A 14,055-nucleotide genomic window follows, 5' to 3' on the forward strand; every position below is an offset into this window, starting at 1 on the left:
GCAGTTCTCAGTCTTACCCAAAGGTTATGTGGCGCTAATATACCATCCCTGGCTGATACATCAGGGTCTGTTAATGAACCAAAAGGTGTCCTATATAAGCTATTTGTGTTTTGGCTTCTCATAGAGAATTTTGCCACGTGGATACTGTATACTACACAGCCACCAACAAGCACAGACAGAAACCAACAGTTTTGTTCAACTCTGCTTTGTGGGGACTTTTGACCACATACCTACAGAAGACACAGGGAGAGTGTAGATAAAGGCAGTACTGTAGAATGATAGAAAGCATTTATAGAGGTTATTAACAGGCACACGGGGATCGAACTCAGGGCCTAATGCATGCCAGGCAAGAACTCTGCCAATTGAGCTACAACCCCAGTTCCAGGTTCCTGGTGTGATATTCCAGGTATCATTTCGATTATCTATAAGCCCTGCTGAAAACGTGCTATGTATCTTCTAAGTAAAATATCATTTAAAGCTTAAGCCTTAAAGTGTTGATTTTAAAATGTCACACAAGGCACAGCGACTGGAGACACCCGTGACCGCAACTTACACACGATTTCCCACAGATTCAGATGTGAGTACACACTAGCCAGATACTTCCACAGCCAAGGCTCTACCTGACTTCAATTCTACTCCTGTGCTTTAGTCCAAGTTAAAAACAGGAAAAGGTAAGTTTGTCAGCAAGGTACTTACCCAGTTCCAAGGCTGCTATCAGTGCCAGGGCGACAAGAGCTTCATTCTGCATGATTACATGTTCACTAGTTGCCATGGTAACCAGGTGCTTGATGCCACCACTCTGTACAATGGTTTTAATTACATCCTACAATAAATAAATATCACAGCATTATAAACCTTAATTCTACACATAAAGAGATGGCATTCCAATCAGCCGGCTCATTGTTGAGTGCTTATGTGCAGGATTCAATGCATTTTAATCATAAAGAAAAGCTTTTAGCTTTAAATAAATTCTTCAAAACACGACAAATTAAATTGCTTAAATGAAAAAGACCATTGCATTTCCTATCAAGGAAGGCCTAAAAACTTCTGAAACTAACGAACTAAAAGTACCATTTCATTTCCCCCAATTCTCCAAGGCAGGTCTCTAAGGACTCTGGGTAAAGGTTTTGTTTGTTTGTTTGTTTAATAATTAAAAGTATTTTAAAATTATCTTTTACTCCTTTGTTTGATTTGACAAAATTGAGAAAATTACATGGCAAAAAACTGAGAGCAGGAGAAAAGCCTTCCCCAGGAAAGAGTGCACTAACTGGGTGTCCAATACCATACAGTCAGCCCTGAAAACAGGTATGTATGTGTGTATGCACACACACACAATTAGTGAGAAATGAGGCCATGAATTTGAGAGAGAGGAGGGGTGTATTGGAGTGTTCGGAGGGAAGGGAATAAAGAGTTTAATGGCGAAAAGAAAACAGTGCATATGCATTTCTTTTCCTTACACTCACACTCTCATACACAACCAACAACAACAAAACCTAAAGAGAAAGAACTTTTGCCACAATTTCTCACTGACTCTGAGGAGAGGTGGTGGGAGCTCTGATGTAGCTAAGTCCTAATATCAACACTGACTTTGACAGAGCAAACTCCTGAGCCTGTGTTCTGTCAAGTAACTTTGTCTGTGACATGATTTATCTTTCATATGTTCTGTAGTAACTACAGAGTTATTATATAAAAGGACATGTAAGATATGTGGTAAGAAGTCAGCTCGGGAAGAACGAAGACCAAGATGCGGATACTTTGCCCCTTCTTGGAATTGGGAGCAAGGCACCCATGGAAGGAGCTATAGAGACAGAGTTTGGAGCTGATACGAAAGGATGGGCCATCTAGAGACTGCCATACCCCGGGATCCATCCCATAATCAGCCTCCAAACGCTGACACCATTGCATACACTAGCAAGATTTTGCTGAAAGGACCCTTATATTGCTGTCTCTTGTGAGACTATGCCCAGGCCTAGCAAACACAGAAGTGGATGCTCACAAGTCAGCTATTGGATGGATCACAGTGCCCCCAATGGAGGAGCTGGAGAAAGTATCCAAGGAGCTAAAGGGATCTGCAACCCTATAGGTGGAACAACAACATGAACTAACCAGTACCTCCCCAACCTCCCCCCCCCCCCCAGCTCGTGTCTCTAGCTGCGTATGTATCAGAAGATGGCCTGGTCGGCCATCAGTGGAAAGAGAGGCCCATTGGTCGTGCAGACCTTATATGCCTCAGTACAAGGGAACGCCAGGGCCAAGAAGTGGGAGTGGGTGGGTGGGGGAGTGGGTGTGGGAAGGTGTGGGGGACTTTTGGGATAGCATTGGAAATGTAAATGAAATAAATACCTAATAAAAAAATGAAAAAAAAAAAAAGAAGTCAGATGCAGTTACAGTTCTTCTTAGAAACTAGTTTGTCTTCACTGTTACGAGTTTTGTTAGCCTGTAACTCTTACATTAAAGAGTTCATAGTGACTCATAGAAAAATCTACATTTTAGAATAATCAAGTTACTTCCTGTTAGCTTCAATTATGTACAAATCTAACTGTCATTATGACTTTTATAATTTTCTAAACTATTTAAAAATGGTTTCCTTTATGTTTCTATTTCACATAAAATTTTAAATCAACCATTTACAGAAATATCATTCCTTCAGCCCAGTGATCCCAAGTGGCACCTAAGAATTACATGTCTTATGGGCGGCTGTGCTCGGCGGCTGCTAAGTCGTTCCCCCTTTAGTATTTACTGTGTTGGCGCATGTCAGTGCAAGTGTGATCACAGAGGTCTGAGAACCATCCTGGGAATTCTCTCCTAACACCTTGTGGGATCCTGAGAGCAAACTCAGAGAATCAGACCTGCCCATAAGCCCCACTACCCACTAAGCACCTCACCTGTTCCAGGGAAACGAGGCTTTAAAATCCTTTTCTAACTTCCTAAGTATTACCTATTTGTTAACAAGGTAAGAGTTTATTAGAATCTTGGATATAATTTTTAAAATCATTCAAGAGTTTCATGGAACTTCCATGGGAACTTACTGACCAGGAAACATAAACAGATGCATGCAGTCCCCTAAGGAAGGTCTGTGATTTTTTTTTCTTTCTTTCTCTTTTTAAATCAATAGTGTACTGTGGCAGAATAGCAGGAAATGAATGAATGAATGAATGAATGAAGCGTGTAATGAGAAATAGCCTTTGAGTCCAAGCACTTAGTTAAAGCACGTCAACTCTCATCAGAACAGGTATCCGAGCATTTTCCTTTTCAAATGTCTATCCTATCTGCAACTACTTCAACTAAAGTTTATTCAACAGCTTCTCCGTATGGCTGACTTTTCTGATAGAATGATAAGAGCTTAGAGACACAGCTTATTTTTATCCTGCAGAGGATTCTCTGAGCAAGATACAGTCTCCCGCTTACAAATGAAAAGTGATATTTGTCCAAGTCAGGCTGGGACTAAGGTAAAGCAAAGGTTCAAATCCAGGAAGTCTTCGCTCCAAACCAAATATGGACAAAGCAAATGTCACGGTACCTGCTTTAGTCACCATAGGCACCACAGAGTGAGACGCTTCACATGGTCCTAAGAGCCTTCACAAACGTATTTACAACTTTGTTTTAACTTCAAGATTGTTTTCCAGAAACAAAGGTTACTCCAGCATTCCAGAAACCAAGATTGTCCAAGGAGTATAACTTAAACGCTAGTCTTCACAAAGTAAATCCAGCTATTCAGTTAGCTTCTCTTAGAGCATTTCAGTTGCAATGAATAAAGCAAGAAATGAGACTTCTCTACAGCCTGGATGTCTACAAAGTCTACAGACATTTCAGACAGTTGGAAACAATGCATTACAGGTTGATTTTTCAATATCTTGTTTTGTTTTAAATAGAAAACCAAGTTTTGGAACACAAAGACATATAATCTACATTAACAGTCTCACCTCTAGCATTTACAGTTGATTTTTCCTTAATTACTGAAGTAAGCCCAGTTTAAGACTTTGAAACTGTATAACAATGTATACAATTTGATGTTCTGTGCTAGGCTTGGATTTTAGATCACCAATTTATGAATCATATAATAAAGTTTTTCATTTTTTAACATTGTATCCGTGTCTGCTCAGAAATTTGGATAAATGTTGGATGAGTGAGCCAGTGCCTAAACACATTTGTCTAGACGGGCTTTTAAAGGACCTAGTAACCAGGGAACATTACATTTTTCAAGTGTGAAGTACTATGCCCATGTGGTAGGTGGGTGTTAGTCAAGGCAGCTTCCACTCCTTCCGTTTTCACTCCCTGCAGTTGGAAAAGTATGAACCCACCTAACGCTATGAGCCCAGGAAGCCACTGCACACGGCTGAGATGACTAACCATGTGAGACCTGTGAGTCAGTGGGAACTTTTGGAGCGCTGAATCTTCAGACAGAATTCAGAACAGCTCTGAAAGAAATATAATATTCCAAAGTATGACAACACCGGTCAGTGCAAACACGCACGTACTCTGCCCCGTGCTGGGTTGATCATGAAAATGTCTGTTAGGTATAGCATCAGTGGACGCTACCACAGGAACAGCTCAATATACCCACAATACAAAATTTCACATTTGACTAGACAAATATGAAAATGGAACATTAGTGCTAAACCTGACCCGAGAATCTCTGAAACCCTCTGAAGTTTATGGCTCCCTCCTAGGATCTTCTTGGGCAGAGACCTCTTGATGGGTGGTGGGCCCCAATTATCAATCCATGACTGAATATCCCAACTTCCGAGCTTTACTCAAGTACTGAATACGGCCAATTCAAGGGCATGGCTGGCAGAAGGTTCCCCAAGAGACTTCTAAGCAAACAGCATGGAGCTGTTGGGGGAGCTGGCCTTTGACACAGCTGCTTACAAATGCCACGCTGGATGGGTTACAGGATCTTTTTATCAGCAACCGAAGAAATGGAATGAGACCTACTACAAAGGGCTGCTGCTTCCTGCCATATCCACAACCCAGAAGCACCAATGCAGGCAGCGGCAGCAGCAGCAGTGTGAACACTCACTGACAGATACTATCACCAGGTGAAGCAAAAGCACGGATGAAGTATTCACGCTGCTGACAGGCTGACGCACATGTCCTACTTACTCAATTCTGTGAAGACCACAATCTAAAAGAGACACACCATCTCCCCAACAGGACGAAGAAGGTGCCTCCCTCTGCATTTGTTTGTTTGTTTTATGCCTATGGTCAACAGGCAGAATGCCCATCCTTAGGAAACAGGCACCACCATTCATAGAGTCATGTCAAAAATAATGGGGGTGCGGGTAGAGAGAAAGTGCTAGACCCTGACTAAACAGTTTGGGGCTCCACAGTTGTTCTGTGGCCTTGGTTGAGCTCTCAAGCAGACAGGATTCTCAAGGGCTCTGGGTGAAAGGGAAGAACACTCTCTCGTCCAAACAGCAACTACTGACAACTGAAATGAATGCTGTATGAACCAGGTATCAAATATGAGTTTCAGGCAATGGACATGGGGTTGAAGCCATCAGAAAAGGAAAGGATTTGTCAGTGGAGATCGCATCCAACCAAGGAATCTGTGACTGAGGCACTTGCTGAGTACACGAACCAACAGCTATGAGCCACATGTGGAAACTTCACGGAATTAGCCAAACACTCAACCTCCGCACACCTGCAACATGGGGAACCATGGCAAGAAAGGAAGCGCTTTTAGAATGTGCAGCCTTTGGTCGCAGACTGTGATCTTGTCACACAGCTACACAATCAATCAAACAAATCATAAAATCTACTCAGAAGCAAAAAAGACCTGAAAGAGTCTTTAAATAAAGCTGAAGTGTATCACGTTGTTATCCTCACCTTCCCAGTGCACACTTCAAAGGTACAAAAACTCAACTTTCATGATAATGCCGTAAAGTAGATACAGACAGACGACACAACATAATACCCAGAAACAAGTCTCTGCATTGACCGACACGTCATCATCGACAAAGGCATCAAAACTGAACACTGGAGAACGGGACTCTTCAGCAAATGGCTCTGGGAAAACTACCTACAGGCAATACGTGTAATTTTTTTCCACATGAAAATTAATTTAAACAGGAAGGCAGGGGGCAGAGACCTAAATATAGCACCCAAACTCTGAAAATCCTAGAGGAAATCGCTGAACAGACTCCAGAGCACTGGGACATGGAACAGGTGGTGTTGACTTTATGACTCCAGAGCACAAGAAACCAAAGCAAAGGCAGAGAAATGGAAGTAAGACCAGAGCAATGTTTTTGCACAGCAAAGCAGATCATTGGTAGAGTGGGCGAAGATTCTCTACAGTAAGCCAAGATTAATATTCAAAATTAATATATAAGTGTCTAAAAATGCTCATTCCAAATCATCCAATTAAAAATGGCAAATGATGTGGATTGATAATTCTCCAGATCAAATAGCCAAAAAATTTACAGAAAAAAAAGGAAATTCATTAGCTCTGAAGGAAATTCATGTCAACACCACCGACACCATCTCACTAATGATTATCAAAGAATATGGAGAAAAGGAAAGTGAATTTTCATTTATGTTCTCGTATTCCTAATTGGTGGAACTAAAAATAAATGCAGCTATCAGGGAGAACACCGTAGAGGTTTCTCAAGAACTTAAGAATGGAAATAGCAGATAATTTGGGTGCCCCGTTCCTAGACACACACACAGTGGAATCAGTTGTAAGAATATGGCCACTTATACCAAAAAGGATGAACTGAGGGTTAAGTGAAGTGTCTCACACATACAGGGGAGCTTCATGACAGAGTGTGTAACAGTGACAACTACAGGAACAAAATGGGGAGACCCTCAGAGAGCTTAAAGGAAAAGTCGAGTCACTGGGTAACCCAGTGCAGGTAGCAATAATAGTTTCTTTATTCTACGGCATGGCGGCGGTAGTGTAAACATCTGGAATTTACAATTGCTGTATATATTTACCAAAAAGCTATTAATGAGGAGTCTAAAAGTTTTAGATACAAATGATTACAAGAAAAGATATATAAATTATACCAACTAACTAGTACTTACTATAGACACACTAAAATTCTATCTACTAAGTCATAAATATATATGATTATGTTAATAAAATATTTAAAAATGTTTAAAAGAAATGTTAACTGCCCTGATATATTATCCAATGTGTGTGTATAAAATTATCACATTGTAGCCTTCATAACTCTGAGCAATTAATAATTTATAGGTTCGGAACATGCAAGCTCACACAGCTATTAATTGGTATTGCATAGATTCAAACCAGGACTCTCTTATTCATAATGTATTATTAAACACACCTGCCAAGTCCCAGGTTTATAGGGTAGTAGCTGTCACTATATAACTAGCTCAAAACCTGGTATTCAGAACTGTAGCACATTGTCTGAGGCCTTCCACTCTTTTCTGTTTTTTTTGTATATGTAATAATTTGGTGTGGGTTTGTTTAATTTCAAGTAGCCCAGGCTGGTCTTGAATTGGGATCCTTCTGCCTCAGGCTCACACGTCTATGGCATACAGGGCGGACCACTATGCATGGCTGGCTGGGATCTTTTTCTGGCTGCCTTTTTTGACATTAGATCCATTTTCAACCAATATAAGAATTAAAGATGGCTACATTTTTGCTTTATTTGGTTGGTTAATGATCAAAAGCACGAATAAGCACTTCAAATTGAGAAGGATTTGAAGAAACATGAGGCTTTGGGAAACCAGCTGCTGTTCTTCATTGGAACACAGTTCAAACATGGAGTTATGTGAGAATTCTGAGTGCTTGTGAGAAAACTCTAAGGAACCAAGCTAGTCTTGTAACTTTAGTTTCTTCTAAATGCAGAATTGCTTTGGGAATGTGTTTTTGTGCTCCTCCCAGATGAAGAGGACAGGAGTGAGTTTATTTCAGCTATTATAATTCATATGCCTTCACAGAAAAACATGTTTCTGCCTCTTGTGGCTTATCCCTGTGATTGTAACCTTGATCTGGGTGACTCTTCTTAACCCTCAGAGTATAAATTGTCTGAATAAAGGTGGCTATTGCATGAGACTTAGTCCACCTCATTTTAAGGTCCCACTCTCCCAGATTCATTTCAAAATTTTATTCTAACGCCTTTTCCAAAGAAAGGTCAGTACAGTATATAGTCTGGAGATGCAACTTAAAAAACAAGCTCTTGGACAAATAAATCAGTTACTAGAGGATTACAGGGGCTTTATTAGAAATGTCTGAATGTATGCTGTTAACCATAGAACAACAAAAGGGGCCACATTATTTCTGTAATTAAGCCTACCTAAGACCCTGAGTCTGTCCATCTGCTCTGTCTTCAGACAGGGCCTGACTACGCAGCCTGGGCTGGGCTGGGCTATGTAAATCTAGCTGACATAAAATGCAGAAATCCCCCTGACTCTGCTGCTATGTACTACCACACTCAGCCTTAAATAACCTTGTTCTTGGGGTAACAGCTCTTGGAATAATTATTTAATAGGATATATTTTAAAATCTGACGTTCAGGAGTAAACACTGACTCTACTTCAATGTTTGCTATATTAAGAAAATAATTTCACTGAAGACTCTTGGTCTGGATCTCATGTAATGACTGCACCTTAAATGTTGATTACAGACACGTGGAAACAAATGTTCCTACTGCTGCTCAGCAGCTTATTCTCAAATGTAGGAAAAAGACACATGTACTGGCTGATTTTGTGTGGCAACTTGACACAGGAATCATCAGAGAGGAGGAGCCTCAGTCGGGAAAATGCCTCCATGAGATATAGCTATAAGGGCATCTTCTCCATTAGTGATCAATGGGGGAGGACCCAGCAAACAATGAGGAGCAAGCCAGCGAGCAGCATCCCTCCATGGCCTCTGTATCAGTTCCTACCTCCAGGTTCCTGTTGAGTTCCTGTGCTGACTCCCCCAATGATGGACTACAGAAGTATAATCCAAGTAAACCCCTTTTATCCCCAACTTGCTCTTGTGGTCATGGTATTTTATCCTGGCAACAGAAACCCTCAACTAAGACAACACATGAGGCAAAACAAAACAACCCCCCACCAAAAAAAAAAAAAAGCCATGTGTATTGAATTGTAAACCCAAACCTAAAATTATGTGACCAACTCCTACATAGTTCCCAATTCCTTTCTGTTATATGTACACGCATGTACATATAACATGCATGCACATTTCCAAAGATACAGGCCATATTTTTCATCTTTCCAAGAACCTACATGTTGATGGATATTTAAAAATGTTTATTTTTTTCCAGGGGCGAGGGTGGGGATAGAGGGGTGGATGTCAGATGAAGTAAAGGGGTACCTATGACAAATGAAATGCATAAAACATTTTAATATTTAAAATTCAACTCAGTTATTGATAGCATTTAAAACATTTTGGCTCCTACATACGGTTGTTTTAGAAGTTGGTATGAATTTTCCCTTGGGCAGTAAGTTTTAGGTTCAGCCATGTGGACTTTTGTTTGTTTTTCTTTTTCCCTGGCTACCAAATGAACAGAAATGTATCTGAGAGTTCCCTGGTCAGATGTCAGAACCGTTCTGCTGTTGTATGTAACATAGTTAAAAGAGAATATGGTTTGGACAAACTCTGAACTACTGGTGGGAAATCTTCTGGGGCAAAGAAAGACGAAGGGCAAACCCTCTAAGACAGTTTGGGAAAGTGGCCTAGAACACACACCTGAGGGAACGGGAGCTGCTCTTCTGTGTTTGCCATGTGACTGGCATGGGCCTATCTGGTGCCAAGCACAAAACCAAGACCTACTTAAAGAACTGCCTCCTCCAGTATGGCTAGTATATATGGACCCCTGCCAATTCTACTGCCTTCCCTCTGTCAATGAAACACTGTCTTATAAGAAAAACGCATAATGGTGGGGACGCAGCTCAGTGGTAGGTACCTCCTAAAATATCCAAGTCTGATTTAATCACCGGTAATATTGGAGGGACGGGCACGGCAGACCTACCCTCCTGTAGAATCTAACGCAGATACTTCACCTGGCATATAATTCATCTTAATTCCAATAGTACCCTCTGTTCACTCTCTCCAATAGATCTACACTTGCTGTTTTCCACTAAAATCCCACCCTTTGACATCAGGGTGTAAGTATATACACATCTTTGCATGGAAAAGACCTTCTTCACTCTTGCCAGCTCCTACCATCAAAGCCTTACCTTTAAGTATGTTGTAAAATAAAAAAAGTATGTATGTTTTTATTAAATAATAACCTCAATCTATTTCCTGCTGGCACTGGAGAGTAGCATACTTATAGAAAATCCATGTGTATGTAAGCATAAGGAACAGACTCTACAGTGCTGGCCCCCACCATGGCCACTCTGATGCCTGACAGTGTACAGCATCCTCTGGGACTTACTTTTGATTTACTGTGTCGGATGAGGGCAGAGAGCAGTCTGTTTGATTCGCCCATCACGCCGGCATGATCTTTGGCTTCACACCATTCAACCAAACGCTCTACCAGTTTAGCATTCTTTCCCAGTTGCTCAGCAGCTTCTGCTATAGGAAACAAGGCAAAGCAAAAACAGAGCAAATCACTGACAGGCAATCAGCTGACGGGAAAGCAGGTGTGGGGAGGAAAGTTATAGGTCTAGGAAAAAGTGCAGCAATTTTATAAAAGCGATCACTGCAAGTGCTCTTGCCTGATGGGCTATTTAGCTTATTTGATAACATTACCGGCTTTCCCACAGATGCATGAACACGAAACTTCCTATCGAGGTTGAGCCTAGCAATCTCTGTTAATGCTCTGACAGACTGTAACAAATGGTTTTCAAAAGGACGCCAAGCAATCAGGACAGAGAAGGATTAAGAATTTGAAAAATTATATAAACAACAAACGAAAAACCTGGTCACTCCTAGAAGTGGGTTTTACTATTGTGCGTTCAAACAGAAAATTCAAGATGAATCTGTAAAAATTCCGACTATCACTGTACTAAGACATGGTTTTCCAGACAAGGTGAACATGGGTATGAAATGTCTAAGCAAAAAGGGTGTCTGAGCGATCAGTAACAAATCAACATACACAGCCCTTAGATATTAACAATAATATACAATACAATTTTTACTCATTTAGCATGAAAATTAAGTCTAAAATCAATCTCTTTTAAACTTTCCTTTCCCATTTTATAAGTCCATAATGCTGACAATTAGAAAATCAAGTCCTTTTAAAGCTAAGGACACATAAGTAAGAATACTGCACCAGGAATGTGACTTGGAAACCATTTCTTTTACCTTGTGCATCTATTAACATTCTTAGCGTTCCCAGGAGTTTGAACTGAACTGGGGGCATTTCAGATTTAAGGAATTTCAAAACCGTCTCCGTGACACCAGCTGATAACATCTTTGCTTTATTTACAACTAGAAAGAGAAAGAGGCTATGGTTAAAATGGTGCTAACATTCTTAATAAACATCCACTCAACACACATCTGGTACTTACTGGTTTTTAAGGCCCCATTTTATAGCTTTCTTTTTAGAAATGTGAAGAGTGGGGCTGTTGGGCATGCTGGTGTGTGCCATCAGTAAGAGCATGGGATGCTGAGGCAAGAGACAGAAATTCAAGGTTCTTATAACCTACATAACGAATTTGAGACTAACCTGGGATAACCTGTTTCAACTCCCCTGACTAAGGTGTATGTGTGTGGGGGTGGGGAGGGGGCGGCACAAATAAAACATGAGTTTGAGTATATGTAAATATTCTGTTTACTGGAACACAGCAGACATAAATCATACTAGGTTTTTTTTTGTTTTTGTTTTTTAAAAACACCACACATTTTACAAAATACTCATTCACTTACTTTAGTGTTTTTCTTTATTGCTGTATTTGACTCGGCTGTACTAATACAAATGTGACAGACATTACTAGATACTGTCAATACGCTATACAAATTAGATCTACGTCAACTGGAGCTTCACGTCACCACACCGATTTGTCAGAAATTCAATTTTAGTCAGGAGAGTAAAAGAATTAAACAACAATCATCTATGTGATTTTTCCCCATGGCTCAAAACTGTTGATCCAAAGACACACCAAGGCTCTTTTCAAAAACTATGTATTGGCTTATAGGATGAAATCAAAAAAGAGCCCACGACCTTAAACAATGGTTCTTTAGGGGACTCTGCTCATATATGTCATATCCCACTTCTCCTGAAGACACCTAAGAACGCTGAAGCACCTAATATAAAGAAGAGCAAAGAGCTCAGCAACTTGATCAATTCTTTTGGTTATTTCCATCTCTTAGCTAGGAATAAAATGAGTAATTTAAAGACTCTTCCTAGCTCTGCCCCACTTTGAGACAGCATTCTGGAACTCACTATTTACCCAAGATTGGCCACTAACAACTTCTCTGCCTCTGAGGGGCTGGGACTCAAGGCTGTACCACTCGGCTGGCTCTCCCCCGGCGACTCCTGCTAGGGAGGTCCCTGAGCCACACAGCTGCAGCTGCTTACCTGGGATGGCTAGATTCCTGAGGGCACTTAGTGCGGCGTGCTGCACCGTCACGTTCCCGTCTTCTACGTGTCTGTCCAGCAAATCCATGAGTTTTTCTACAATCCCATTGTCTACCATATGAATACAATTTCCATCTACACAAAACAAAGGCAAGTTTCCTCCTTTATTAAAAAAAGTGTGTAAATACCCTACAGCACTACATCTTTTCCACTCTCCACCTATCCAGATCAGAAGTCTAATATTCTGCCAGTCTTAAGGCCTTTACTAAATAGTTCTTTTAAAGAGAAGGGAGGACAAAATAAGTCAGCCATGATCGTCTGTAAGGCTGAACGTTCCTGAAGGAAAACCTTAAAGTCTGAGACATCTGCGTACTGACATGACTGTGAGTTGAAACTCTGTAACTGAATTCATGTGATCAACCAGCCACAATAAGGATGCACTAAAAATATCATCTAAGCAATTCTCAGGATATATGCACAAACAGTAAATTTCATGTTCGGGTGTGGTCTTCTAACGAAGACATTGTCTAATGTCTATATAAATATTCCAAAACCTGAGAAAATATAACACGTTAGGTCTCAAGCACACTGGATTAAGGGACACTCAATCTGTGTTACATGTGAACGGTTCACACTGTAGTCAAATTGAATTTAAAAAACAGTCTATATTTTCTAGACATAATAAGAGTTCTTAGATTAGCTATCAAGAGTATCAGATTTCACAAGGTCCAGTGCCTTTGAAATATTATTAAATTAAATACTGTACACCCACAGGAATACTGAGATGTAAACATAGATATAGGAATATAACCCAATAGCCCAAAAATGAATACTCAGACTATTACAGCCAAGATAACATAACTGGGAAAGGATCAATATGCCCCATCAGATGGATATGCTCAAGTCACTAAACTTGAAGCGCACAGTATTCAAAACCATCCCATGATCATCTGTCTTTAAACATTATAATTCAGATGGCTATACAAAATATGTTATATTAGTAAGTCAGTAGAGACTTCTAAAAGATGGAGGAAATAACACACAAACATTTCTGAATGGAACACTTTTGATATATGTGATGGATAAAGCAGAAACTTAAAAAATGCAGAACACTTGGTTCACAAGGAATAACTAATGTGCATACCGTTCCTGGCAAAATTTGCAATGGCTAATGCCCCAGCCAGCTGCAGCTGGTGGTTATTCGATGGGATCCAGGAGAGCACCCTTTGGAACACACTGCCTTTTCCTCCTTCAAAAAGTTTCTGCATGGACTCATCTAGAGGGAAATGAAACAGATCGTTAAATGAGGAACTATGATTAGGGCTTGCAAACCCACGTTCCAAAGTGGAAATCCAATGAGGAAACTAGAAATCTTGTACTGCGTTACTAGTAGCAATTGGACACTGAGGTTGGTGAATTGTGAGGCTCGAGTTTTCAAGAGCCATCCAGCCTTCAGTGCTCTGTTCGCTATTACAGGTCTTCAGATACTGAAGATAGCGGGGACTTAGCTGTTTCTCAAGTTTGTCATTTCTTGTTCTTTTCATGGCCTAGTGTTCTGTTCACGAAAGGCACAATACGAATAAAAAATCTGCTGACCGTGTGCTCTGGTTGG

At 40.5% G+C, this 14,055-nt stretch overlaps 1 protein-coding gene across 7 annotated transcripts in view; it reads right to left on the reverse strand.

Annotated features, from left to right (window-relative positions):
* Positions 1-14,055, reverse strand: part of Rap1gds1 (RAP1, GTP-GDP dissociation stimulator 1) — a 149,332-nt gene that overhangs the window by 19,070 nt on the left and 116,207 nt on the right. For 5 of the 7 annotated variants that reach the window (NM_145544.3, NM_001040690.2, XM_030252602.1 and 2 more), the window contains 5 exons: positions 13,588-13,719; positions 12,444-12,578; positions 11,228-11,353; positions 10,356-10,495; positions 697-823 (listed from right to left, as the gene is read on the reverse strand). In NM_145544.3, coding sequence (NP_663519.2) covers positions 697-823; positions 10,356-10,495; positions 11,228-11,353; positions 12,444-12,578; positions 13,588-13,719 — 660 coding nt within the window. The remainder of the gene's footprint in view (positions 1-696; positions 824-10,355; positions 10,496-11,227; positions 11,354-12,443; positions 12,579-13,587; positions 13,720-14,055) is intronic. The other 2 variants (NM_001356388.1, NM_001286759.1) reach the window with 1 other exon arrangement.

Source organism: Mus musculus, chromosome 3 (assembly GCF_000001635.26).
Source record: "Mus musculus strain C57BL/6J chromosome 3, GRCm38.p6 C57BL/6J".
Classification (NCBI taxonomy): domain Eukaryota; kingdom Metazoa; phylum Chordata; class Mammalia; order Rodentia; family Muridae; genus Mus; species Mus musculus.